At 63.6% G+C, this 26,163-nt stretch overlaps 2 protein-coding genes across 4 annotated transcripts in view; one reads left to right on the top strand and one right to left on the bottom strand.

Moving 5' to 3' along the window:
* Positions 1 to 26,163, bottom strand: part of COL5A1 (collagen type V alpha 1 chain) — a 136,752-nt gene that overhangs the window by 84,671 nt on the left and 25,918 nt on the right. For all 3 annotated transcript variants that reach the window (XM_082696219.1, XM_082696218.1, XM_082696220.1), the window contains exons 2-4: positions 15,615 to 15,782; positions 10,519 to 10,732; positions 9,132 to 9,294 (exon numbers count right to left, since the gene is read on the bottom strand). In XM_082696219.1, coding sequence (XP_082552345.1) covers positions 9,132 to 9,294; positions 10,519 to 10,732; positions 15,615 to 15,782 — 545 coding nt within the window. The remainder of the gene's footprint in view (positions 1 to 9,131; positions 9,295 to 10,518; positions 10,733 to 15,614; positions 15,783 to 26,163) is intronic.
* The window catches only part of LOC309846771 (uncharacterized protein), a 399,750-nt gene that overhangs the window by 36,887 nt on the left and 336,700 nt on the right, over positions 1 to 26,163 (top strand). The window lies entirely within an intron of this gene.

A 26,163-nucleotide genomic window follows, 5' to 3' on the forward strand; every position in this document is an offset into this window, starting at 1 on the left:
GGGGGCTCCAGAGTCACTGTCCTGCGGATCCGCCCAGGAGCAGCCTAGCCCCTGTGGAGTTCAAGTAGAAGGTCTGCGTGGACAACATCTGTGGCCTCACCCCGGCCGCCCTCCGCGTGGGCACAGACCCTCAGGGGGGCAGGCGGCACCTGAGTCCACATCTGGGCCCCAGGCCCGCGGCTGGCCCGGTGGTGGCCCGGACCCCCTGCCAGAGCAGCCCGCACCCACTGTTTCCACTCTGTTCCCTGTTCTGAGGCCGATCGCCGTTTCCTGCCCCTACACACTTATGTCTGCCACGTGCCAGGTCAGCAAAGCTCCACCCAGTCCCCAGAAGCTTCTGTCGCGGTGCCTGGAGGTCACAAAGGCCACTCTGCTCCGCGGTACAACCTCGACACCCCAGGCAACAGCAGGCGCCCTTCCTAGGTAGCCCATGAGCACTGAGGAGCCAACAAAACACGCCCGTCCTGGGCTGCTGTGCAGAATCGTCGGGGAATTATCAGGAGGCTGTTGGCCGTTAGGGCTGGAGGTACCTCCTTAGCACTGGGAGGGGTGTTACCAGTATCTGCTTTTCCAAACAGAACAGAAGGAGGACACTCGGTGGCACAGCCACTGCCCGAACAAGCCTCCCAGCGCGGCCCGGTGCCCGGCCCCCGGATGGTGAGGCCGCACCGTGCAGACCTCACGGGGCCTGTCCTTCTGGGCGCCGGGAGCTTCCATACAGATCTGGAGTAGCACAGTGGGAAAGTGAGTCTGCACTCGCCCTTCGACATGCTCAGAGGAAGCCCTCCGACGGGCGCTTGTACAACCGTCAGAGGCCCCCCCACGCCCCCAACACAGGGACACGTGCTTAGGAAAGGGGCGCCCGGCAAATGCCCGCACAGACGCCCCAGTACATCTTTTGTCCCAAGGTGATGTCCCCCCCAGAGGCCCAGGGATGCTGAAAGCCCACAGGGGGCCTGGGGAGCCCCTCTGCCACCCACGCAGGCCACGCAGCACGTCCCTCGGGGGTCCCACGGAACCGCCCGTGGGCCGGCACTCTGCAGGTGAAGGCTGGATGCCAGCCCCGGGCCCCCCACCCGCCGGCGGGTCTCGCGGATCTCCACGCCGCCCTCCGACTCTCCCATCTGCAACACAGGGACGGGAATGATGGTCCTAACCCTTGTCATCCCAACCGCCATGGCACACGCCCCTCCCCTCCCCCAGCGTGGTCCTGAGAGTCTGACCATCCGCGGCCCTCGGACAGCTCGCTGGATGAGGAGAGACGCCCAGTGCTCCCCCGACACTCACAAGCCCGGCTGCCCCAGCTCCCGCAGGAGGAGACGGAGTCCAGGCTAGCCCAAGCCGTGCGAATGTAGGGGGAGGCCAGGACAAGGCCGAAGACTCCCCAGGCCCCCTGACAACGGGCAGCAGTAGAGAAAATGTCCCCCCCAACACACACAGCGGGGCCCCTGTCCTCCGGTCACCCAGAGGCCAGCTCCCAAGCTTGGGCACCGCTGCCGGCTGGCTCCCAGGGCTCTGCAGCCAGAAGCATGGGCCACAGGGTCCGGCCCCCCCAGGAAAGCCAAAAACCCTCCCCCCATCCACGGATGGGCCCTAGCCTGTCCTTGCCGCAGCCCTGCAGGTGACCTCGAGACGACATGCCCTCCCTGGAGCGCCGGCACCAATCCTCCCCGGGGACCCACACACCAGCAGGTCATCCCACAAGGCTGGGCTTCCAGCCTTGCATCAGGGCTGCATCCCTGGGCCGGGACGGGGTCTCACTACTCAGATTTTCCACAGAGCAATCCTGAGGCCCTCCCAGGTCAGGGAGCAGGGGCTACCAGGTCCCGCACCACGTAGGCAGAAGCAAGGCCTGCCTGACTCTGTGGGGTCTCTCTGACCCCTCCTAGCTGCTACCCCCCACCCCTCACCCACCATCCTGGGTAGAGACAGACGGTGGCCCCAGCCGCTTGGCTCAACAGGACCAGGGCGACCCGGGCCAGCTCCAGGGGCACACCCTCAGAGCTCAGGCCCCACCCCAAACACCCTGACCACAGAGGCACAGACGGAAGCCCCTGGGTGTGGGCGTCAACATGAGACCCGCCGTAGCCTGCTCTGGCCAGCCTCCACAAGCCCCCATCCTGCCCGACATCCAGCTGGTCACTGGCCCCCGCCCGCCGGCCGCTGGCTACTGCACTGGACACAAGTCCCAGCCCTTCCTGGGCCTGAGCTGGAGACAAAAATGTACCTCAAAAGCCCTGCACACCGTCCTCATGGGCCGGCCGTTGCCCATCCAAGCCAGGAGGCAGGCGCGGGGCTGCCCGGAACCATCCCCTCCAGCCGGGAGGGGCTCACCATCCTGTCTCCCTGGCCAGACTCAACAGCAGACTGGGAAAGCCTCGACTGGAAACCAGCCAAACATCCACGCCCAGCGACAAGCGCTTCATTGCCCGCACAGGCCCTGCAGGAATTGACGGGCGAACCCCCTTCCGGGCTGGTCTGGGAACAGGTTCAATAATGACCGCCCCCCCAGTCCTACTCCCAGACTCTGGGAACGGGACCTTCTCTGGAAACGCGCTCTTCGTGGATGTAAGGACGCTCAGGTTCTCGAAGGAGACTGCGCTGGATTAGCCCCCAATCCCATGAAAAGCGTCCTCAGGAGAAAGACAAGGGACAGACAGACAAGGAGAGGAGAGCCGCGTGCAGCGGGGAGCAGAGCCTGAAGCCAAGGAGCCCTGGGGCCACGGGGTTGGGGGAGGCAGCCGACGGACCAGGCTCTTTGGGGACGCTCTGCCCGCTGTGGGCCCCACCCAGGACATGCCATCTGAGGTCAGAGCACCTTGGTGTGAGGCGCCTGCTCTCCCGGGGCCATGGCTCGGGCCCATAACCTAGCCCTGGGAGCTTCCACAGCCCATCTAAAGTCAGGGGACACGGGCTGGAGCAGGGACAGGGTGCCATGCGGACAGGGCTCCCTCCTCAGCTGCTGTGCACACCTGGAAGGCTTCTGGACGGGTGCCGCTGGGGAGGCTGGCTCCTCCTGTTCCCAGCATGGGTCTAACTAGCCGCCCCAACAGGAGAAACACCCCGGGCTGGGAGGGGGGTGGGGGCAGGGCACACGGGCCTCTGAACCCGCATCAACCATGGGGATGCGGGAGGCACGGGGGCCTTACGGGCAGGGCCCCTGACGCCTCGAGCCTGGCGTCTGAACATGAGCTCAGGGTCGGCCCCGGCCCCACAGATGCACCACCTTCTGAGGACGGGAGAAGCACCCTCAGAACGCACCCGCAGTTCCTCTCCCGGAGAAACCTGGGTCAGCGTGACACCCCCACGGGATGCTGACGGAAACAGGCCAACAGAAGTGCTGCCTCCCAGCCCCGGAGGCAATGGATCCTGCAGCAGACGGTCCCCAGTGCCACAAAGCCCTGGAGGGGAGAGTCCCACAGCTCCCCAGTCACGGCCCGCATGCTCCGCTGGCCCTGGGTCCCCTGGTGCGTCCCCGTGGTGGGTGATGGGATGGTCCCCGGAGGGGCCTGGGAGCTCAGAGGCCACAGCCTGCGCGGTGAAAGCGGGGACGGGGACCCAGGCCTCCGACACGAAGCCCACAGCTCTCTCGCCTTCGAGACGCTGATGCCCGCAACTGTGCGTGTGGCCGGAGAGGGTTCTATGCTCCCCAGAGGGTCCCCGGCCGCCTCGCAGATGGCCCAGAAAGCCCAGCCCAGCAGAGGCCCGCTCCGGCCCCAGGCAAGCTGCATTCCAGGAAAGAACATGTCAGTGGAAAAGCCAGGCCTCTGGAAAAGGGGAATCAAGGATGAGGTAAACCCCTTGTCTCTCCAAATGGAAGGCGGGCGGACAGCCGGAAGACCGCCACTCGGGGGTGCTGCCGGCGTCTCCCCCGGCACGCGGGGCTCCGGAGTGCAGTCCGTTCGGTCTTGCTGCCCCTCGAGACGCCCGAGAGCTTAGAAGTGGGTCTGGCGCCCGCCCAGAACGCCCGGGCTCCCCGTCCGCTGGGGTGGGCCTCCCTCTGTTCCCGCCTCCCCAGAGAGGAGGGTCCTCCCGCCACAGAGGCCCTCCCTGACCCCGGCCAAGCCCCACCCTCCAGACCCCTCCATCTGGAACACCCGCCGGCTCCAGGCCCCGCTGAGGAGCAAAGGGTGGGGAGAGGCGCCGGTGCCCCGGTTCAGCCGGCGTTTCCGGACCCTGCTGGGGACAGTGCTCGGCAGGCTGGGCACGGAAGTCCAGCCCTGGCTGCCTTTGAGCCTGCAAACAGCCTGTGCTGGCTCCTTCTGGAAGGTTCTGGGGCTTTGCCGACCCCACAGGTCAGGGCACTCTGATGTCCTGGGAGCCCATGTGGGAGCCAGAGAACAAGCAGCCCCCGGCATCATTAGGACCACCGGGGATTGGCTCCAGCTGGGGAAGGTTGTGACCCAGTTCCTAAGGTCCCGGAGGCATGGGTCAAGGGGACAGCAGAAGCATGGGCTGCTGAGAGTGTGGTGCCTACCACGCTACATGACACCAGAGCAGACCGTCAGGTTCTCGGCAGCAACAGGTCTGGGGACCTAGCCGGCTCCCCCACAGTTTTCCAGGCGACCTTCTGCGGTTCTTCTACCTCTCTGGTGCCAGCGTCCCAGGAGTGGCGAAAGGTGACGGCAGGGCAGAGCACTCGGCGGGCACCGTCACGGGCCCTGCTGGCCAGCGCTGCCCTGCCTGGCCTCCCCCCAGCTCTACCACGGAAGGAAAACCACCACTTCGCAGCTCCTGCCAGACACATTCGCTTTCCCTGGCACTCTCGTCTCTGTTTCCAAAAACACAAAGCTCGTTCCTAAGCCCTGGAGGAAAACAAGCCTTTCTGCTGCACGGGGAAGCCTGCAAGCCCTGTCCCCTTCTGAAGAACAGCTCCAACCTCCCTCATAGTGGGCCCTCAGCCCACGTGGCCCCCACGCCACCCGGGACCCTGGGACACCGTCACACCCCGGGGGAAGCCGCAGGACACGAGACACACAGCTCCCAGTGAGACCGTGGCGAACGGCGGCCCAGAGCAACCCCGCAAAACGCACTCTCCGCCTCAGAGTCCGCGGGCAGGGGTCCACAGGGGAAGGAGCGAGGCCATGGCCGCCGCCAGCCTGAGCCCCTCCAGCTCACACCAGCCCAACACTGGGGACGGCCTGGCCAGGGGCCCCTGCTTGGGGCGGGCCATGAGCACAACTCCCAGTGCAAGCCCTGGGGACTGGGATGGCCACGTGCAGGCACAGGCAGGGCAGGTCCCGGGAGGGCGAACCTCAGCTCAGGGGTGCATGGCCCTGGCCAGCCCTTCCAGGCCGGCCCCCCGCCTGCCCAGCTGGAGGCCCTGGTCTCAAAGGCAGGCGTCCTGGCACTGAACTTGCAAGGTGAGTCTGGAGAAGTGGAGCAGAGGGACAGCTTGTGAGCCCAAGCCGCCCCCTGGACACATGCCCATCAGTCATGTCCCTGCCGGTGAATGTGGACAAAGGGCCAGAGGGCCTCAGCTCTGACCGCCAAGGGTCGGGGGAATTGTGCTTCTCTGGGGCCTGCGGGGAGGTTGGGGGGGGGGGCGCTTTACCCAGATTCCATCCACAGTGTAGGCCTCCTCCGCCCATTTTCCAGATGAAGTCGTTGGGCTTGGAGAGGTTTGGCAACGGGCTGCCAGTCATCAGCTGGAAAGATAGTGGATGAGGCCCAAGGCCCGTGGAACCTATGTCTGCACCTTCCTCCTGGGGCGGCTTCAGAAGGGACCCAACTGTCCCATCCCCTGTCCAGCAGGACAGACCCATCAGCGGCTCACACCGGGGCTGGGAGACCGGGGGCTGCCAACCTGTATAGCCAAGCTGAGGGTCTGCCCCTGGGGGGAAGGGCTCCCTGGAGCTGCGAGCCCCTATGCCAGGCTCTTGCCCTGGACGGCACTTTACTTGGGACAAAGGGGCCTCTCTGGGGCCCCGTGTAACCCAGGAAAATCCCCAGTGCCCCAATAAGCTCTCTGGAGTTCAGTAAAGCCCTGTCTGGACACAGCGGTCAGCACGGGACTCCGTGTGTGTGCCCGTGGGGATGGGCGGCCCCCCAAAGCCACTCCCAATCCTTCCAGCTCACCAGGCCCTTGCAGCGCTGTGGGACAAAGTGGCTTTTGATGAGGGGAAGACATCCTCCGGGGGAAGAACGCAGCCGCAGCTGCAGAAATCGCTTTCTACGGCGCCGCCACCCGTCCCCGTCGTGAAGAACGGGGAGAAGCCAAGTGCCCAGCACGGGGAGGGCCGTTACTGGAAATCTGGCAGAAAGTACAAGACTTAAGTCACTTCTGTTTCAAAAGAAACAAAGACTCTTCCTCCGTCGCCGTGAGAGCCAGGCCGGCTGGGCATCGAGGGCCGCCGCGCCCAGCTCAGTGGCTGCTCTGGGAGGAGAAAGGCCGGACGGAGTGCTCCGGGGGCCCCTGGGCCACTGGTCTTCGCTACGAAAGTCAGGTCACATTTTCCAGCATGAGCGAATCCGGCCGCCAGGAAAGTCTGCGTCTGGGCAAGCACTGCCTGCAGAACACCAACCCCTCGCCGGCCACGAAGCCTCCCGTCCCTGGCCGCCGCTCAGGCCAGCCGTTCCGAGCACATTCCCAACCTGCCGTCTCCATCCAAGCCGCGCCGGGAGGCCTGCACGGCCTCGCACACGCACCCCCGGCTCAACACGGCCGCCGGCCCACGCAGCAGATGAGGACCCCAGGTCTTGAACGGGCTTAGGAGGCCCAGCCAGGTTCCCCCCATGGGATTTGGGCCCTGCGCTCGCCCGGGGCTCCCCCACAGCGGTGCCGTTCTAGTGTCGGGAAAGCAGCACCTTCTGGCTCGACCAGCATATCAGTGTAAAGCGGTATTTGCTTTAGGATCCTAATTTTTCTTTTTTTAAAGATGAAGCTTGTTCTGGCCTCTTTACGATGACAGGCCCCTGGGAGCACACAGGAGGCAAGAGAAAGGATGCGGCTTTCTGCCCAGCGCAGAGAAACTGCCGCACAGTAAGCGAATTCAAACCCGCAAAGCCACGGCCCTGCTTCGGCAAACCTTCCCGCCTCCGGGGGCAGAACTTCAACCAACAGGAAGATGGGCAGTGTCTGCGGTGACCCTGGGTCCCCCTCACGAGCAGGCACCCACGCCCAGTGAGCTGCGGTGAGCCCCCGCGAGGCGGCACGGCAGCTCCCGACGTCAGACAAGCGAGAGGCCCGGAGCGCAGCAGCACCCCTGCTTTCCTGGACCCTGCCGCCGGCGAGGGCTCTGAACCAGCGGCCGCTCGATCCCAGTCTGCGTGACCCCGGTGCCTCTGACGCCAGCTCCCCGGGAGAGCCCCGCAGCCACCCCCGCCTGGCCGCGGCCCCTGCAATTCCCCACCCAGCCATTCACCCGGGTCTCCGGGCAAGTCAGGTCAGAAGTGGGCCCCGGGGGTGCGTCTCCAGAACCTGCAAAACTTGGCAGCACCAGAGGGCTCCCGCTGTCCTGGCACACGCCAAGGGCCAGCATTCCCAGCAGGGCCCCCAGACCCACCGTCACAGGCTGGCTGCCCCCCGTCTCTGAGCGGCCGGCCCTCCCACCGCGTGTCCGCAGAGCGCCTGAGGGCTGCCGTGGGCCACGGCCACAGGAAGAACCACATTCCTGGTTCCACTGCACAGACGGGGAAGCTGAGGCTACGACACGGCAGGGCAACTTGCCTGAGCCCCCAACCCAGCGCACGATGGTGCGGGCCTGCACCGGGCCTGCCACCCCCCTGGAAGGTTTTGTCTTCTCGCCACACGCCCCATTTTGACTTTGCAGAAAGATGAGACTTTGGGAAAGTCACCCTCTCCCTGCTCGGCCGCAGACCTCCCCCACCGGCCAGCGCTAGCATCTGCAGAGACGTGACTCCCCCTAGAACAGAAATGGGAGTAACAAGGCACATTCTCTCCCTCCAGGGTCCCCCGCCAAGCACCGGGATCGGGTCAGCCCCTGACCAGCCCGGCGGGCTCTCCAGTTGGCCGAGCAGATGGAGGGGCCCGGAGACCGGCCTCGGGTGTGAGCACAAGGCCGGAGGGCACGGAGCGCTCCTCTCAAACACGGCCGGGTATGTGCGCAGTCGCAGGAATTTTGAGAGGAAAGGCTGCCCCGAGGACGGAATCCCAGAGCTGGGAGAGCCTCAGCCCTGCACGTGGTTTCCAAACCCGCCTCAGCCCTGCACGTGGTTTCCAAACCCGCCTCAGCCCTGCACGTGGTTTCCAAACCCGCCTCAGCCCTGCGCGGTGGTTTCCAAACCCGCTTCAGCCACGGAGCCTTGGGGGCAGCCAACTCTCCTTCCGCAAAGCCCGGATATGTACAAGAAAGAAGTCCAAGGGAAGGGTCTGGCTGTCACCTCGGCCCAGCCAGAGGGGCCACCGGTCACCTGAAGTGCCTTCTAGAATGCAGATCCCAGGGCCCTGCCACAGGACTGGGGCCCCGGCTCCTCAGGAGGCAAAGCCTAAGCATCTGGACATGGGAGAGTCCTCAGGGAACACCAGTGCGCTCCCCCAGGGCTTCTGGAAACTGCTGACCCCGGCAGAGGTGACCTGCTTCTGCAGTACAGGGCTCTCTAACTCTGTCTTAGAGTGAACTCCAGTCTTCAGAGGAGGAAAATGCAGGACTCTGCTCGGGCCCCGGCCCCGGCCCTGAGGCGTCTCCCTGGGAAGCCCGGCTCCAGGCGGCCGACGCGCACTGCCAAGGGACAGCACCTCTGAAGGCTGGCGGCGTGTGCCCTCCTGCAGCACAAGCACCTGGCCCGGCACTGGCCTCCAGCCCCCCCAGCCGCTGCCCCCTTCCCAGGTCAACCCTCAGACACCAGATGGCAGGGGTCCACGTCTATCCACAAACCCCAGGCCAGGCTCACCAAAGCCCGTCCCCTTCCCAAGCTTGTCCCCAGGCCCCTTGGGCAAAGGTGGACACAGCTGTCCCCACATAGCCTCTCCACTCCCACAGGCCACAAAGAGCCCTTGGGATTGCAGCAGAGGCCGCAGCCAACAGAAACCACGGCCACGTCAGAATGCCAGCTGTCCCCACGCCTGTCTCCTGACCGGCTGCCAGCAGCAGCCACGGCGGCCGTAGGCAGGAGTGACCCTTTGCCGGCTCTGGTCCCAGGTGACCGTGGGACAGCCTCCCCACCCTTACCTCAAAGACTTCCTCATCCAGGATCCGCGTCCCAAACACGATGATGCCATTGACATCTATCATGGGATGGTCACTGCGGGCCAGGTGTTTGGTGGTCTTCTTTTTACAATCCAAGATCAAGGTGACGTTTTTCTTGTGGATGCTGAGAGCGATCCTGTGCCACCTGCAAAGAAACAGCCCGGGTGGGTGACGGGGGCCTGGGTCACAGGTCGCCAACCCAGGGGACACCGCAACAGTCACGGTGGGGCTGGGCAGCTCTGAGCCCAGCCTCTGCCATCAGACCGGGTTGCCCAAGGGCCGGCAGATGCCATGGTCCAGCCTCATGTGAACCGGAGCCCCACAGCAAACTGCTGGGGGCGGCTGGGAAGACAGGATTTGCTGGGAAGCGGCGGGACGGAGCACGGCTGTGGAGCCGTGAGCGGGAACCACACCCTGAGGGGCTTCTAAGATCAGGCACGTGGTGCGTTAGCCACGGAGGAGCGGACTTCCACACTCCCAGGGTTTCGGCATGCTCCAGATAGAGAATTCCAGAAAGAATGGTCCTTTTTTTTTTTTTCAATCATTCACGCCCACATCTAACGTGGCTGCATCCTGAAGGACCTCATACATCGTTTACAAAAGACACGGTCCACATATACGCAACGGGACACGGCTCCGCCGTCAGAAAGGACAAACTCTGCCGTTTGCGACGACATGGCTGGAGCTGAACGGGGTTACGCTGAGCAAAAGTCAGAGAAAGACAGACACCGTAGGACTTCACTCACGTGGGGAACTTAAGAAACAGAACAGGAGCCTAGCGGAAGGGCGGGAAAAATACGACGAGACGAAATCAGAGAGGGAGACAAACCGTAAGAGACTCTTCACCATAGAGAACAAGCGGAGGGTGGCTGGAGGGACAGGGAGAGGGGAGGGGTGGCCGGGGGACGGACGTTACGGACGACACGTGACGCAGCGACAGCTGAGTGTCCGTCGCAACTGATGAACCACTGAGCTCTAGCTCTGGAACCCGTCATGCACTGTATGTTAATTAATTGAATTTAAATAAAAAAATAAAAGGATGTCATACATCCTTTCCAGAAGGAGTTGGGCATAACCACACCATCTTCAACATCCCTTCGAGGCTAGGAGGGCAGCACTTGAGATATTCTAGTGCATTTGAAGGAGAAGGGGAGACCCAGGGAGACGTACGAACCCCCTGCGAAGAGGCACACGATAACTCGAGACCCGTCCTCTCTCTGCCCGGTGCCCGCCTGTGTGCACGGTGGCAGCTTCCTGCTTGTTTATGAAGTGCATCCTGTCGCAGCTCCCTTGCCAGCCAGCAGGCGGTAGGCGGCCTGCGCAGACCCCAGCAGGAGTCGGACTGGGTCGCTGAGTGGTTCTCACTTACTTGCCATCCGACAGGTTGATGCCCCTGAAGAGGGGGTAATCCTCTGGCCCTGGTTTCCCCGTGTGGTCCTCATAGAGGAAGACCGGAGAGCGGCCCATCTCCAGGCCGATCTGCTGGATGCCCTGCTCATTGTAGATGGAGACCAGGAAGGCCTGGCTGCCTTTCTTGGCTTTCACAGTGGTTAGAATGGAAAAATCCTCAGGAAATGAAGATGCTGTAACAGAAGACAGAGATCAAAAGGCAGTCAGGAACCCCTAACTACACGCAGTCACAGCTCTACAGACAGACCGGCTTGGGGACCTGGCAACTTTTGATGCATACGGTGGTGCGTGGCCATCTGCTGCACACCTGTCCCTGGATCAAACTGTTCCTGCAGCCCTTCCCTATCACCACATGACCAAGCCTACCCTCTTGGAGGCTCAGTCCAAATGCAAACCTCATTGGTCCTTCCGTCAGTGAGCCTTCAATGTATCTCCTCGGTTCCTGCACCTCAATACATCTATGTATAAATCCTGACTAGAAGCTCCTAGAAGGTCAGCTCCCTCTGGGCAGGGGCTGTTTCAGAGGCATCTTCATACCCTCCCTAGTGCCTATGGCTATCCCTAGCAGATTGTGTCTCCTTGAGTGCCATCGGGAGGGGCGTAGGGAGAGGGGCGGGGGGGGGGGGGGCGGAAGGGAAGCCAGGGGCAGGGACCCCATCTCCTGGCTAATACGCAAAACAGAAGATGAGTAGAAAGAAATGGGAAGACTTGAACCCAAAGTTCAAAAAGGAAGAGAAACAACACCCGTATGTTAATGGCAGGGAATGCTCTTTACGATTCAGGACAGAAACGCCACAAGGTCATCAACGGCCAGGCCCACGCCAGCCCACCGAGGGGGGTGCAGGCCTGCTCCACGCGCCCAGATCTCCCCACAGACGCGCGCCCTTCCCTGGGCCACGGCAGGAAGTCTCGGCGCCTCCTCCCCATCCGTGCTGCTGGTGGAGGCGCAGCTCTGCCGCGGGCCCGGGGCGCCTGGGGGCACAGAGCGAGCGTGGCTGGTCCCCGGAGCCACCAGGAAACACTCCGCTGACCCGGCCAAAAGGCGTCGGCACAGGCACCCTCGCAGAAGAGGGGCTCTGACCTGGCTTATGGGCCTGGATGAGGAGCGACCCTGTTGTCAGACCCAGTGTGACAAATTCGCGCAGATGGCCCCCGAGGCCTCTGGGGCTGCAGGGCTCCGGTCAGAGCCACTCCCTGCGGAGACGCTATCCGTGAGCGCCCTCTGCTGACCATGCCCGTGTGGCCGGGCAGGGGCCTCTGCTTCTGCTCAAGGGAGCACAGAGTGGCAGGGTGCCATGTCGGGGACAAGGAGACCTTCAGGGCACCAGGGTCTGTCTGTGGCTTCCGTGACCTCTGTAGGACCCAGGGTGGGGAGATGTTGCGAGCCAAGGGCTAGAGGCCAAGGCTGCTTCCATCAGGGAAACCAACGGGCCCCCAAAGTCCAGCTCAAAGACTCGCGTGAGGTCCCAGGCAGACACAGAAGGCAGCGGAGAGGTCCACCCCATGGGCCCCACACCCCCAGCTAAGGTGCCATGGGGAGACGGAGGCCCAAGGCCCCCAGACCCAGGGGTCAGGCTAGTCTCCCTCCCCAAAGGGGACGTCTCGGGTCCCTTCCCCAGTGCAAGGTGACGCTGGGCAGCACGGCCATCCGTCCCAGGACAGGCCGAGTCAGGCCCCCCTTCCACGCAGACAGGAAGCCTTTGGGAAGAGGGGTGCTGAAGTCACCAGGGTCATAGAGCCCTCGGCTCCATGCTGTCCCTCCACACATGGGATGTGAGGGGAGTCAGAGCCACCGCCTCAGCCCTACCCCCTGGAGGAGCAGCATCCAATGGGCAGGCCAGGCGAAGCCCCCACTGCAAGGCCAGGGGCAGGACCTGAGGGTTCTGTTGGGCTCCTGGGGGTGCACAGGCACCAAGGGGCCTGGGGGCATTGGACCCACGCTTGGAGCCACTGTCCGGGTCTAGAGTGGCACAGTCCCTCCCTCACATCTCAAGGGTCACCCGCCCCATCCCCAGACCGAGATGACTCCGCGCCATATACAGCCGTCGTCCCGTCTGAAATACGGAGATCAGGGAACAACAGCACAGCCCGGGGACGGCCATCGCCCTGACCCCCAGCTCACGAGGACACTGTGTCCCGGTGTTCACACCCTGCAAGCAGATCTCAGCTCAGAGAGCCTGAGAGGGTAACTTGTGCCTGACGTGAATCTCCCTGTTGGTGACATATAACGGCTTTACTGTCACCGGAGATGGTCTATTCCAGGCGTGGAGTGGGCGGGACGCGTTGTCTGGGCCATCAGGGGGACAGCGTCTGGGTCCCACCCTTCCCACTAGATTTCTCAGAGTCACAGGGGAGAGGCCCAATTACTTCCTGAGGTCATTTCCTTTTCCCTCGGCTGAGGCCCAAGGGCACTGGGGCCATCTGGATATACAGTAGGAACTTAACAAAGGCATCACTATTATCCTGAATCCTACTAAGCAAACAGCTCCTGGACAGGACGTTCTGCTGGGCGGGAGCTGATGTGGCGCCCTCGGCCTGCCTGGAGGGAAGAACTCGGCAAAGGTCAAAGCGGGTGGGGGGGCCACTGTCCCATCCCAGCCCTGTTTCAGATCCTGAACATGAAGGGAGGCTCAGTGGCCCCAGGTTACCAGACAGAGGACAACTGGAGAGAGGACCCCAGTCCCAGGCACGAGAGTGGAGGAAGGGCTGGGGGTCCTGGAGAAGCTCACTGTGTCCCAGGGTCCCGGGAGCCAGGGCAGCCCAGCGGGATACACGGCCTCCTGTATGCACGGAGAATCCACAGTGGCTTCTTCTAGGGTCTTGGGCGTGTCTTCTACTGATGTCCCCTCGCAGGCAGACAGTGGTGAGTTCCCAGGACCCCCAGGAAAGCAGGGTCACCCTCTCCGGCTTGCCCCCCAAAGCATCCCAGTTCTGGGTTCTGCCTTGTCCTTACAGCCTGTCCGGGCCACCCAGGGCCAAATATCGGGAAAGGCCCATGCCTGGAGTCGCGCTACGGGGCGCCCCTGACCGCAGGACCTGGGCCACTGGGTGTGAGTTCACACTCAACTCGGGCCGCCTGACCACCAGCTCGGCCCGCAGACACGGGCATCCAAAATGCAGCCACGCTGCCCCCTGACGCGGGAGACTTGCCTCCCAGGGAAAAGGTCAGCCAGTGTCCAAGAGAGAAAGGACAGAAACCATGTGTCTCCTCACACCTGAGGCCACAGGCACACGACACTGGCCTGGATAAACGTCCCGTGGCCGCTTTCACGGACTCTACACTTCAGGATTTGGAGAAGGGAACCCACCCCACCCCCCAAAATTCCTATTCAAATCAGCCCAAGGCCGCCTCCAGCTTTATTTGGCCTTGATGAGATGCTGCCCCTGCCCAGGCCCGTCCCGCTCCGCACGCTGATGGTGACCCGAAGACCCTGTCAGAGCGTTTACACTCGGGTCTCATCAAGTCACTGATTCGAGAGCTCAGGGAAAACACAGGCCGAGAGACTGTGCCTGTCTTACAGGTGAGGGACGCACACCCATCTCCCGTCACCCCCCCATCCCCGGGGTCCATGCAGTGTCCAGAGGGCGGGACACACTCTCGGCCTGAGCGGGGCGTCAGGGATCAGACTGACAGCAGATCTGTCCCGGGCAGGTCGCCTGGCTTCCCCGGCCTGCCAGGGGTCAGCGTTGTGCACGCCCCACACAGCCGCCAGGGCCCGGGGCAGCCACCCCCTGGAGCCCTTCCCCGGTGCCCCTCCGTCTCTCTAGGATGGGGGAACACAGGGACAAGGGGCTTGTGGGGGGATGCGAGCAAGCGCCCGGTGGGTGATTCTAGAAGCCAGGCTCAGCCCCGAAGCGGAGGTAGAGCTCTGGGGACATGTGGAACGGCGGCCCGACAGCAGGGGAACTGACGGTGACCTTGTTTGAAGCCCAGGGCAGCCGGGCATGCAGAGGTGGGCTCCCGGGAGGCCTGGGGGGGACCCGGTGCCCCAACTAACCTCATCTACCCAAAGTGACCTTTGTGAAAAGGGCCGACCCAGCCTCTCTTGGGAACGGACTCTTGAGGGCCCCGTGGGTCAAAGCCGGGCAGAGGGCAAGGGGCATCAGAAGCAAGCATGGAGCCCCTGAAAGAACATGGCCTTCGGGACCCCGTGGGGGACGCGGAAGCACAGAGACACCACGACTTGTCCACGGGCTGCCCAACGTTGGGGTCACAGCCAGGTCACCAAAAAGTGAAGCAGAATCCTCCCCTAATGACAGTGTATTACAGCCCATGGAGCGGCTGCCTGCCCGGGGCGGGGGGGGGGGGGGGTGGGGTAGGGGGCGGCGCGTACCTGCCTGCTCCCCCCTTTCTGACCGGAATCAAGAACGAGCTCGTGTAAGGCGGGGGCGGGGGGCTCGGTGATGGATCATGGGCTGTTAACCCACGTCCAGATAAGCCCTGAGGGTTTAGCTGACCCTGGGGGGGTGTTGTGGGGGGTGGTTATCCCAGAGCGTCCAGAGCCTGGCCACAGGGACAACTGTGACGGCCCATGCCAGCAGCCAATGTCGCCCCCGCTCGGGCACAGAATTCAGGGCAGCGATCTGGCGCCCGGCAGCTGCTTCTCCTAAGAAGCCCGCGCCCTCTGGCTGCGGCCCTGATGCTCGCTTCCTGGCTCTTCGCGCCACTGCCCCCAGATGACCTTCTGCGCCGGCGCGCGTCCCTTCCACGACCCTGGGTCTCTCTCACCGTCACCACGTCACGGGAGAACCAGCGGTCACCCTTTCGCCTGTGGAGTCGCGGCAGCCTGTCTACGGCGGGAGGGACACCTGCTTGGAAGGGCAAGGGGAGGCCGCCCGGGCTGTTTCACGAGAACGGGACCACAGCGGCCCCCGGAGAAGGGCTTCCTGGAAAGCCAAGTGTGCTCCTCCCGCCACACAGGCACCCTGCCCTGCACCCGGGCTGGAGGGGGGTGGGCGCAGCCACACCTGTCCCCGCACACGCCCGTCCCCACCCCAGTCCCGCACCTGAACGCGGGCTCCGTCCCTCCCCCCGAACACACCCGTGTCTCTTACCAGGGTACAGCTGCTTGGTGGGTGCACTGAGCTGGGCATCCTTCGTGACTCTGTAAGCGACATCTGGACCTTTGGAAGACCTCCGCGTGGCACAGAAGCCTGTTGTCTTGGTGATGCCATCAGGCAAGTTGTGAAAATCCAGGACCTTCAGGAGATCTGCCGGCTGAGCTGAAAGGGCAAAGGGAAGGCGGGGTTAGCCGCGGGGGGCGGGGTTAGCCGCGGGGGGCGGGGTTAGACACAGGGGCGGGGTTGGCCGCGGGGGCGGGGTTAGCCACGGGGGGCGGGGTTAGCCGCGGGGGCGGGGTTAGCCGCAGGGGGCGGAGCAGCCTCGGGACTGGCCCAGAAGCGCGCACAGGGCTGAGGGCAATGGGAACCAGCTCCACACCAACTGAGGAACTGGGGGGGCTCGGGGGTGCAGGGCGGCCGGTCTGAGAAGAGCACACGTGCGCGTCCCCAGCACGCGGCCCCCGGCCCGCTCCCGCTGCAGCCACGCTCCAGGAGCGAACCATCACTCGCCACCGCGCCCCTGCAGCCTCCCCTCCCCAAGTCTGTGGGCTCGGCTCCTCCCCCTGTCATCCCCCACGGGCAGGTGCTGGAGGGACCCAGACACCCCTGCCCACCCCACTGTGGGAAAGCCATCCAGACGCAAGCCGCCAGGCTGGACCGACGCCCCTGCGGACGCGGGCGGCTGCGGAGGGAGGGAGGTCGGTCTTCCGGAGCGAGGCACTGGCAGCTCGCGGGTTCTGCCTGCAGCCTGGGGGTCAGCACGTCCGGTTGACCAGCACGAGAACCACAGAGACCGCTGGCACATTTTAGCCGCCATAGTCACCCGATTAAAATGAGATTCTCCCATCACTGTTTACAGCAAGAGCCAATTTCCATCTCCCCCAGAAGACCTATGCCTAGGCAAAGCAGTCGGAACGAAGGCCGAGGGACGTGGGGAGCTGTGCATCCTTTCCAGAAAGTTCTGGACCCTCCATCGGGGGCTCCTCAGAGAAGGGCTGCAGAGCCCCAGGCGTTCCCACCGGAGCCAGGGCACGTCCTCCAGCAAGAGCCGGCCCCCCTGTGCCCGTGGCTCCCTCCTTCACATCAGGAAGAGCAGGGATATCTAGGCTCTGAGGACCACATCCGGGATCCACACACTTGCCCCAAAAAGATCTCACGGGGAGCGCCCAGCTCCCATTACTACAAACAAGAGGCCCCAAGAGTCCCGGCCGAGGAAATTAACTTGGAGTGGGACTGTTAGGCCACACAAGCAGCAGGTGCAGCCCTGGGTTTCAGGGAGCCCAGGGGCCAGCACCCACCTGCCTGCACGGTGGGGGTGAGTGTGGGGGTGAGGACTGGCTCTGCCCCTGCTGCTGGGCCCCTAAGCCCCACCAGGCCAATCAGGGCACAGCACCTCCAAGTCTTTCCCTGGGGTAGAAGAAGTACTCCCCCACACCTGCCCGGGGCCCCACCCACAGACTGAATTAGGAGTTGCAGGCTGCCCTCTCCTGGGAGGGAGAGACTGACTCCTGCCACATGGCTTGAGCCCAGTCCTAGGAATTCTGCAGCCGGCAGTTGTGCCTGGAGCTCAGGATAACCGGGGTGGGGGGTGGGAAGCCTGTGCCCACTCACTGCTCATTCAGCAAGACCCTGACAGAGGCCCCTCACCCGGGAGGGCAGAGCTGGAGCCAGGCCGGGCCATGGCATCCAGGGCAGTGGACGGTGACCTGGCAGGTGCAGACGGCCCCCTTTGGGTCCCCCTCCCCACAAGCGACGCACTAGGATGAGAGGACGGCAGCCTGGGCCGGGCCCTGAGAACACGGTGCTCCCCAGACCCCAGAACTCTGCCCCCAGCAATGTCATTTCCACCACCCAGCTCAGCTGCAGACCTGTCACTGTGACCAAGGACAGATGGGGGTGGGTGGGGACCCTTAAGGAAGGGACAGCATGGGGACCCAGGACACTCCCAGTCCAGACTGACCTCCACCCATGCACAGGGTCATGGCCTCTTGTGGCCTCTGTGATTTTCCGGGTTGGCTCTCAGCTCCTACCCGGGGCCTGGCCAGCACATGGTATAGTCAGCCCCTCCACGCATGGTGAGGGGTACCTCTGAAGCACTCGGCACCAGGCCGCCCCCACACCGGCTCCCCTGCAGCCCTGTCCGAAGCCCGTCACCTGACATCAGGCACAGGTGCCAGCAGAGGCCAGGCCTGGGCTCAGGCCGTGGGAAGAGACAGGCCGTGCCAGCTGCCGGCTCACCGGCCGCAGTGACACGGCCCCAAGCTCTGGCTCATCTCTGAGATTCTGTTCCAAGGCAGGCGGTGGCCAGGGGACGGATCAAAGATCCCGGCTGGGGCTCCTCGGGCGCGCGTCCCACTAGCTGGTGATGCGCTTCCCAGATGGGCAGCCTGTAAACCTGTTTTCTCGCTTGCTGACCGGAGAGCTGTTTTCCAGAAGCCTCCAGGACATGTTTATGGGTCTCTGCTAAACAGGTTGAAAAGGCCACCAGACCATTCAGGCCTAACGCCACCCCTCCCGCCGGCCAGGGGCTCCTGGTGCCAGAGCTAAAAAAATACTTCCAAGTTGTATAAAAGGTGTGGGAAGGGCCTGGGAGGCATCTGGAAGGACAGGACTTCCGTGGACTTTCCTTCCCATTGACACAGGAGCCTCCCCTTCGAAGGGCAGTTTCTTAGGACACCTGAGCCCTTGCTGCCGCTATCAGGATGAGAAGGGCCCTGGGGAGCAACGCCGGCTCTGGGGACAGGTGTGCCTGAGTGGAAGCCCCATGTCACCCCACCCGGGAGAAGGTCTTGAGTCATCCCCTTGCTGAGGCCAGAGACACGGGCTCCAGCAGCCAAGGCTGCCCTGGGCACGTTTCCTGGACAAGCAGCAAGCTGTCCCTGCTCCTCCCTCCGTGACGGCCAGACGGGCATCAACTCTGCGTGTCCCCGCCGCCCAGTGGGGACAGAGTGGGGAACTGAAGCCCCCACCCAGGGCCCACTTAGGTGCCTGAGGCCACAGTGTGCAAAGCAGGCCCCCGCCTTTGAGACCCTGCCCTGCTCACCGCCCCCCTGGGGCTACCGTGTGCTGGGATCCAGGGACTGACCTACTGGCAAGCAGGTACAGACGAGAACGGCCCGGGGCAGGAGGCCCAGGCCCCAGAGACACATTATACCACTGACGGGAACATGGCCAAGGGCCACGCATCCACCAACCCTACTCGGATAACCTCTGCCGCCCCCAGAAGCGCACTCCACGCTCCCAGCCAGCCGGCTGCCCGGTGCCTCTCCGGGCCCGGAACGGCAGGGCTCCGGGCTGCCAGGGGCCACTGCCCCCACTTCACGGCTGCAGGACGTGCGTGAGGCACCAAGGTAGCCCCTGGCGGTGACTCCAGGGCCTTCCTGGCGACTGCCAGCAGGTTGCAGGGTCACCAGGCCAGCGAGGCTCGAGGGCGCAGCACAGAGCCCCACTTCCCCACAGGGCGGCTGCGCGGGAGCCGGCCTCGGGCTCCAAGTCTTTACCTTCTCCTTTTCTCACTGTTTGTTTTTGCTTTCCTTTCCATAAGCCCCGTGTGTCTTCGAACCTCACTGTGTATGGGCAAACAGCAGGATGGCTTCCTGTGGCCTCCAGGGCTCAGGGAGCAGGCCATGGGTTATCAGAACCTATGCTCCGGGCCTGCAACCGTAAGGCGCTTCCGGATGCCACCAGGCCACTCATGACCAGAGCCCCAGTGGGAGGGGACTTATCCCCCAACCCCGAGTCCTGGGGCCCCTAAGCCCGAGCTCACCACTCCTCTGCCGTCAGGGTGTCCTCATCAGGGCCGTCCCGTCCACCTGCCAGATCTCCGGGCCCCTGGGTCCCTTCTCAGGTCCCAGGCTGCCACCAGAGCCCAGGCCCAGGTGGGATGAGTGGAGGCATCCCAGCACCTCCCTCTCATCAGATGACCCTCCGCACTGTCCCCCACAGTGATGGGCTCCATCAGCCCCTGGGCTTGGAGATCCCTGGGGACAGGTGTGGGTCTGGGCTGGTCCCTCTTCATCCCATGGTCACCTGCACAGTCCCCGTCTGCACCCCTGCCCTCCCTGGGACAGGAAAGCCGTGACCCTCCCGTGACACAGGCTCAGAAGACTCTAGACCCCCGGTTCCCAGCAGGGCTGCTGGGAGGCAAGAGGTATGCAGGCAGCCTCCCCAGCACCTAGCAGGAACGGTGCTGACCCCACGTTGCAGGGACTCGGTCCCTGTGCTGGGACGCCCAGACCTCCCCGACCCCAGAACTCCCTGCAAAGGCCACAGCCCCGCATTGCCAGCAGCGAGCCCTCCCGGCAGAGATTGGGGCCAAACTCTGCCAGGCGTCTGGGGGACCTGCGTGACCTCGTGGGATGAGTCCAGAGGCGGGGGAGGGCGGGGAGGAGGGGGTTCTGCACCCTGCAGAGTCAACGTCGTCCACATCCAAAGAAAACGTAGGAGTTCCCTCAAGGACCACCTTCAAAATCCTCAGAACTGTCTAAGTTTAGAGCTAGAAGGAACCACGACACCACAGGCCGAGGGCCCTGTATCTGGAAACGGGCAGGTGCGGCGAAGGGGAAGGACCATCCCGAAATCACAGAGCGGGCTGGCGCACGGCGCGGAGAACAACGTGGCCACCCGGCCTCTGACCCCCACCGGCCTGACACACAACAGGCGACGCGTGGAACCGACGACGGGGTCCCCGAAGCACAGCGTGTTCGCCTCCGACCTCATGCGGTGACCCCACGGCTGCCGCAGCGGTGACCTTCCAGGAGGGGAGCCGACGCCCCGGGGTCCTGTCCCTCTGTTCTCCCGGCCGTGACCGCAGGAGGCCCCGCCGCCCCGGCGCCCGCACACGACCCTGACACCGCCCCCGGGCGCTGCCCTGCCTGTCGGTGGAGAGCCACACGGCCACCCTCGCTCTGTCCCCGCGAGTTCCCTCCTCCGCTCCCAGAAAGGACACCAGTGAGGGGGCGGGCGGAGGCCCCCCGGCCCAGCGCTGCGGCCCTCCCACCGGCCCTCCGTGGCCCCATCAAGGAGGCCGGCCCACCGGGTTGAAAAAACAGCCTTTGGAGGCCGTGACTGAAATGCCTCTTCAGTGACCAAACTACGGGAACAAAGCAGAAGGGCAGGGGGTGGCCCGCGTGCTGGACAGGCCACCTCCAAGGCCTTCCCCTCCCCCACCCCGGGACTGTCACCTCAGGGCAGGCCAGGCTCGCTGCCACGCTGGGAACACGGGTCCCTGAACACCCTTCAGTGGCTCCCATCACCGGGCCTCACCCCTCTGCCAACATCAACACCAGGGCCCGGGCCTGCCCGAAAGACCCAGCTCTCACTGGCTGCCACCCCACCAAGGCCACGGCATTACACAGTCCACTCCACCACAGTCCCTGAGAACAGAGTCCTGCACTTGTGCAGTGCACAGCATGAACACCCTGCTCCAGCCTCCAGGGTTCCACCCCCCACATGGCCTCAGCACCCTTGGACCCCACTCAGGCACTTTTGTGGCTAGAGGGGGCTGGATTTGAGCCTGGCTCTGCCCACCCTGCCCTGTGGGCCATGGAGCGCCCCATGCAGGAAGAGACATGAGGGCCTGCCTGGCCAGGAGCCCACAGCTGGCAGGGGCTTGCTGTCCCCTCTCCTCCAGCCGGGCCTCCACTGGCCTTCCCTACAGCATCCCTCACCACCTGTCAGTCTCGGTCTCCCACCGGGGCAAGCCGGGCACGGGGCCCGCGGTGCTCCACATCACGATGCCAGTCACTCACTTCTGGCCTGTTTTTCAGTTTCCAAGGGAGAGCTCAGGCCTGCTGACACGGCCTCCTGGGGGAGGTTTTCCGCTGAAGGAGGCAGCTTTCTTGTGTGACTGTTTGTACAAGTCACTTGTGCGGCATCTGCCTCCTGGATTAGACAGACAGCCAGGACAGGCTCCCCCCGAGGCCGCCTTCCCTCTGAGAACCCTGGAATTAGGGCTCTGCAGACAGGACTCTGGTCCCAGCTCCTCCAGCCAGCAGCGCCACGGCCCTGGGGAAAGTGGGTTCTAACCGTGAGCCTCCCTGCCACCTTCCGTGAAAGGGAAGGAACACAGCGAGGGACACGGCCAGCCCTGGGGTGGGAGCAGGCGCGGCCTGGGGCAGCCTGGCCACGGTGGGGGCCGCATCAGCCTGAGATGCGACCACTGGACCAGGCCGAGCCCTCCCCCTGCCCCCACAACCAGCCCCAGAGGGCAAGGATTCGGGGTGCGGGGCGTGCTCCCTGGGAGTGCTCCTTCTGTGAACCAACACGAGAGCCCAGAGATGGCGGGAGGCGGGAGGGCTGACCCCGTCCTGGCCCTTACCGCACCTTCCCGGCAGCGTGCGGAGGGTAAGGGCCATCGAGGCGAGGCGAAGGACGAGCAAAAAGCTGATCAGAACTGAAAGCCTCAAGTTCTCCCGGACAGCCGGGAGCAGAGGGGACCTCGAGCCCGTCACAGAGCCGGTCAGCAGGTCAGGGCCAAGTGCAGGACGCCCCCAGCCCGGCCTCACTCAGTCAGTGCGCACAAACCCGAGTTCTCGCTCCTAAGCAGGGTGTCCTCAGCCCCCACGCCCCACCCACCCTGCTTTTGGGAAATGCCAGCCACCCCATCCCTGCTCAGCCTCCTGGGGACCAGAAGCCCCCAGTCCACAGCTCAACCTTGGGAAAAGCCCCAGGGCCCGTGAGCGTCCTCACAGGAACCTGACCGGCCTTTTCCTCCCAGCAAATGTCCGAGGCATTCGGTCCCCGCTGCACTTGTCACCCTGGAGAGGTGTGAGTCCTGTCGGAGCACGCAAGCTGCCATCACGGGCCATCCAGCTGCCCCGCACGGCCCAGGAAATGGGGGCTCGGTGAGGGGGTGACAGCAGCCGGGACGCACACAGGCCCCGAAAGGCCACAGGAGAGCAGCAGGTGGGGGCGGGGGGGTCAGCCTCGCTGAGCTGGCAACAGCTCGTACTCCGTCCCCGAAGGGCCTCCTCCCGGCAGGTGACAGGCACAATGGGGCTGCAGCAAGTGCAGCGAATCTGGTCGAAGAGGGACAGGAGGGAGCAAGGGCCCGAGGACCCACCACACACCTGCATGACCTGGGGAGGGGTCAGCTGAGGCCCTGAGCGCCCACCGTGTGCCCACACCACCCTATTTAAGAGCACACTATTCCTACAGAGGGCCCCCGTGGGCGGGGGGGGGGGGAGTTCTCTTGGTCTGCACCGTCAGAGGTGGGACGGGTCTGAAACTCACTCCCGAGGCTGGGACCCTCCCACCTTCCACCTCTTGCCGGGGCCCACCCGAGGGCCTAGACCCCTGGCATCTCCATGCCACCCCACACCATGGCCGAAGGCTGGCCAGGTGCCCCCTGGGGCTCAAACACACTTGTGTGCCACCACCTAGGCCAAGGGCACCTGCACACGGGCCAGCCTGCGGACCCCCCAGACGAGAAGAGAAGCCTCAGCCCACACACATCCCCTGGGAAGATGTCCCACTGCCCATCAGGCCTCCGTGAGCGACGGCTGGCACGGCCGAGCACATGGGAGGGAGTCCTGCAGGAGGAGTGGACAGGAGGGCGGCCGTCCCAGGGGAGCAGAGGAAGTCCCTCTGGCTTGTCTGGGGCCACACGAGGTAGCAAGCCACCCACCCAGCAGGGCAGCCCGGGGACGCCCCGTCGAGGCACAACTGAGCCTCACGGAGCAGGCTTGGCTCCCGCTGTGCCAAAGACCTCGGGTGCTCCAGACCCAGACTAAGACCCCAGCACCCTGAGGAGCGGGAGCCCCTGTCACGACCCGGAGGCCGGGGGTCTCCTCCTGCCGGCCTGGCGTGGAGGGCACGTGTCCAGCTTCTCCCAGCGCCTCCTCCGCGCCTTCTTCTCTCCTCGGTCATCCCGGCTTTCCGTCCGGCTTCGTGGAAACAAAGGAGCGTATCTGCGTCTGCCTGCGTCCTTCCACGAGGGGCTACAGACCGCACGGGGCACAGACGGGAGTCCCGCGGCCCGCTGCGAGGATGGCCCAGGCCAGCGGAGGTGGCCGGGGCTGTGTGTGCGCGGGCGCTGCCAGCGGGAGCCGGTCCAGCAGGGGAGCCCGCAGGCGTGATGGGAAACCGCATGATTAGTCTTAGTTTCCTCAGAGGTAATCTGTCTCCTTGTTCTGGAGGAAAGGGGTGCGGATGGCACCAGGCGCCAGATTCCACCGGGCTGCAGCTGGCTGGGTTGGCAGGGACAGGCTCAACCCACCTGCTTCCATGAGGCCCAGAGGCTGGGCGGGCTGCCATTGGGCCAGCTGGGGTCACACTGGCAGGGGGCCCTCTGCACCCATGGCCTTGCCCAGGCCCAGCACCTAGGGAGCACTCAGGGGGGCGTGCAGAGGAGGCCGGGTGGCCATGGGCCAGAACTGCCCCGGATCAGACGTACAAACAGCTTTGTGCAATGGACACGTAGGACCAGTCACTGCGGGGCCGTGGGGCCTTGTTCATGCAGCGACACTCTCCGGGGTCTCTGTGGAGTCCAGCACATGTGGAAGGTCTGCATCCTTTCTGCACGACCCCTCCCGACATTCCAGACTCTGGGCAAGGCCTCGACTACACTGGCCTGAGTGGTTCCAGAGCACTGGCCCCCCACCCTAGAGGGGCACACACTTCCTGCCTGGGGGCAGGGACAGGAGTCTTTAGGACTCAGAACTAAATAAACCGTGGAACCAGGTAACTCACATGCCCCAAAACCAACAGCAGCTCCACCACCCTGAGCCTCAGTTTCCCTGTTACAAAGGGACACACCGACAGAACCTGCCTGTCCCCGAAAGCCATGAATGGTGGCCAAAATCAGCAGCACCAGCAACACTGGTCTCAGGCTCCTTCCCTCCCTCGAGTTACTACGGCAAGTCAAAGTGGGTCCATAAGAAACCGCTCTGCTTAATGAAGTTCAAGGAGAGCAAGAGGCCCCACTATAAACCGTGACACTCCAGCGCCACACCACAGCCTGCACACACCATGCCCTCCCCCACTCGACTAGCCGGAGATGTCCCAAGGGACCTGCCATCTCCTGGCCTGTGAACTTCTTGAGAGAAGGGTGTCACCCAATATCACGGTGGGAGGAGAGAGATCAGCCCAGAGCGGAACACTGCACAGTGAATGGACAAACCAGCCAACCAACTAACCAAATAGCCAACCAACCAAACAACCAACGCGCTGGCCAACTAGCCAAACAGCCAACCAACCCACCAACCAGCTGAAGACTGACCAGCCAGCCAACCAACTAACCAAACACCCAACCAGCCAGCCAGCCAACCAGCCAACTGAGCAACCAGCCAACCAACCAGCCAACCAGTCAGCCAGCCAACCAGCCAACTGAGCAACCAGCCAACCAACCAGCCAACCAGTCAGCCAGCCAACCAGCCAACTGAGCAACCAGCCAACCAACCAGCCAACCAGTCAGCCAGCCAGGCAACCAATCAACTAAACAACGAACCACCAATGAACCAGCCAGGCAACCAAGCAGCCAGCCAACCAACCAACCATTAAACAGAATTTTAACCATTAAACAGCCAGCCATTAAACAGAACTCTCCAACATACAAGTGAAGGAAATGTGTTTTGTGTACTCAAGATAAATCCAGTAAAGGAGGAAACGCTTTGTGGGGACAATTTTGCAGCATCCCAATTAGGACATACACACACTTTGACGGGCCGTTCCCCCCCATCAAGGCTGAATTCTGCAGAAACCCTACAAAGGTATAAGGACATCCATGGTCGAGTCATTTGTAATAGCAAAGAATGGAACCAGGTAAACACCCACCAGGTGGGAGCTAGTTACGTAAACAAGCTGAGGGTCTGAAATCCTCTGCAGAGGCAGGATGGGAAAGGGCTGGTCTCGTTGGCCCGACCCAGGGCAGACAGCCAGGCCATGTGAAAAGAGCAAATCACAAAAACATTCACAGAGCGCCATCCCTTTCATGCTAAAATAAATAAAAACTGTCTATGTAACCTGAAACCGTGTCATGTAAACGCACACACAGAAAGGCCCAGAACAATACCCACCCAACAGTGAGGGGCTTCCGTCCGGGCAGGGGCTGACCCTGGTGAGGGTGAAGGGGGCCGTCGGCTCGTCTCTCTGTACCCCTCCACTTCCGAAAGACGCTCTGAGTATACAGAGCCGCACAACACCTACATATATGTACTAACAACCACACAAAATACTGAAACCCATCTTTTAAGTGTGGCAGTTCTAAAACGGCCACAAATTCTTTAGTGCCCATGCCTATGTCCCCTCCCATGAATGGGGAGGGGTGGCAGATTCCATGACCACATGACCAGTGGGAGGCGGTGGAGGCCTTGCGCACCAGCTTCTGGGTCCCGGCTTAAAGCACCCTGGAAGAGTCTTTCTGGGAACCAGACTCCATGATGTGAGGAAGCCCAAGCAGTCCCTCGAGGGGCCCATGTGAGGGGTACCCAGCTCCCCAGCCAGCGCCCAAGGCCACCCCACCAACCCCAGGGGAGCAGCTCAACCAGACAGGGGGTGCAGGGGTGGACACTGCTGCCTGCCAGCCCCACTCGCAGGCTCCAAG

The sequence above is a fragment of the Mustela nivalis genome (genome assembly GCF_964662115.1).
Source record: "Mustela nivalis genome assembly, chromosome: 13".
In the NCBI taxonomy this organism is placed as follows: Eukaryota; Metazoa; Chordata; class Mammalia; order Carnivora; family Mustelidae; genus Mustela; species Mustela nivalis.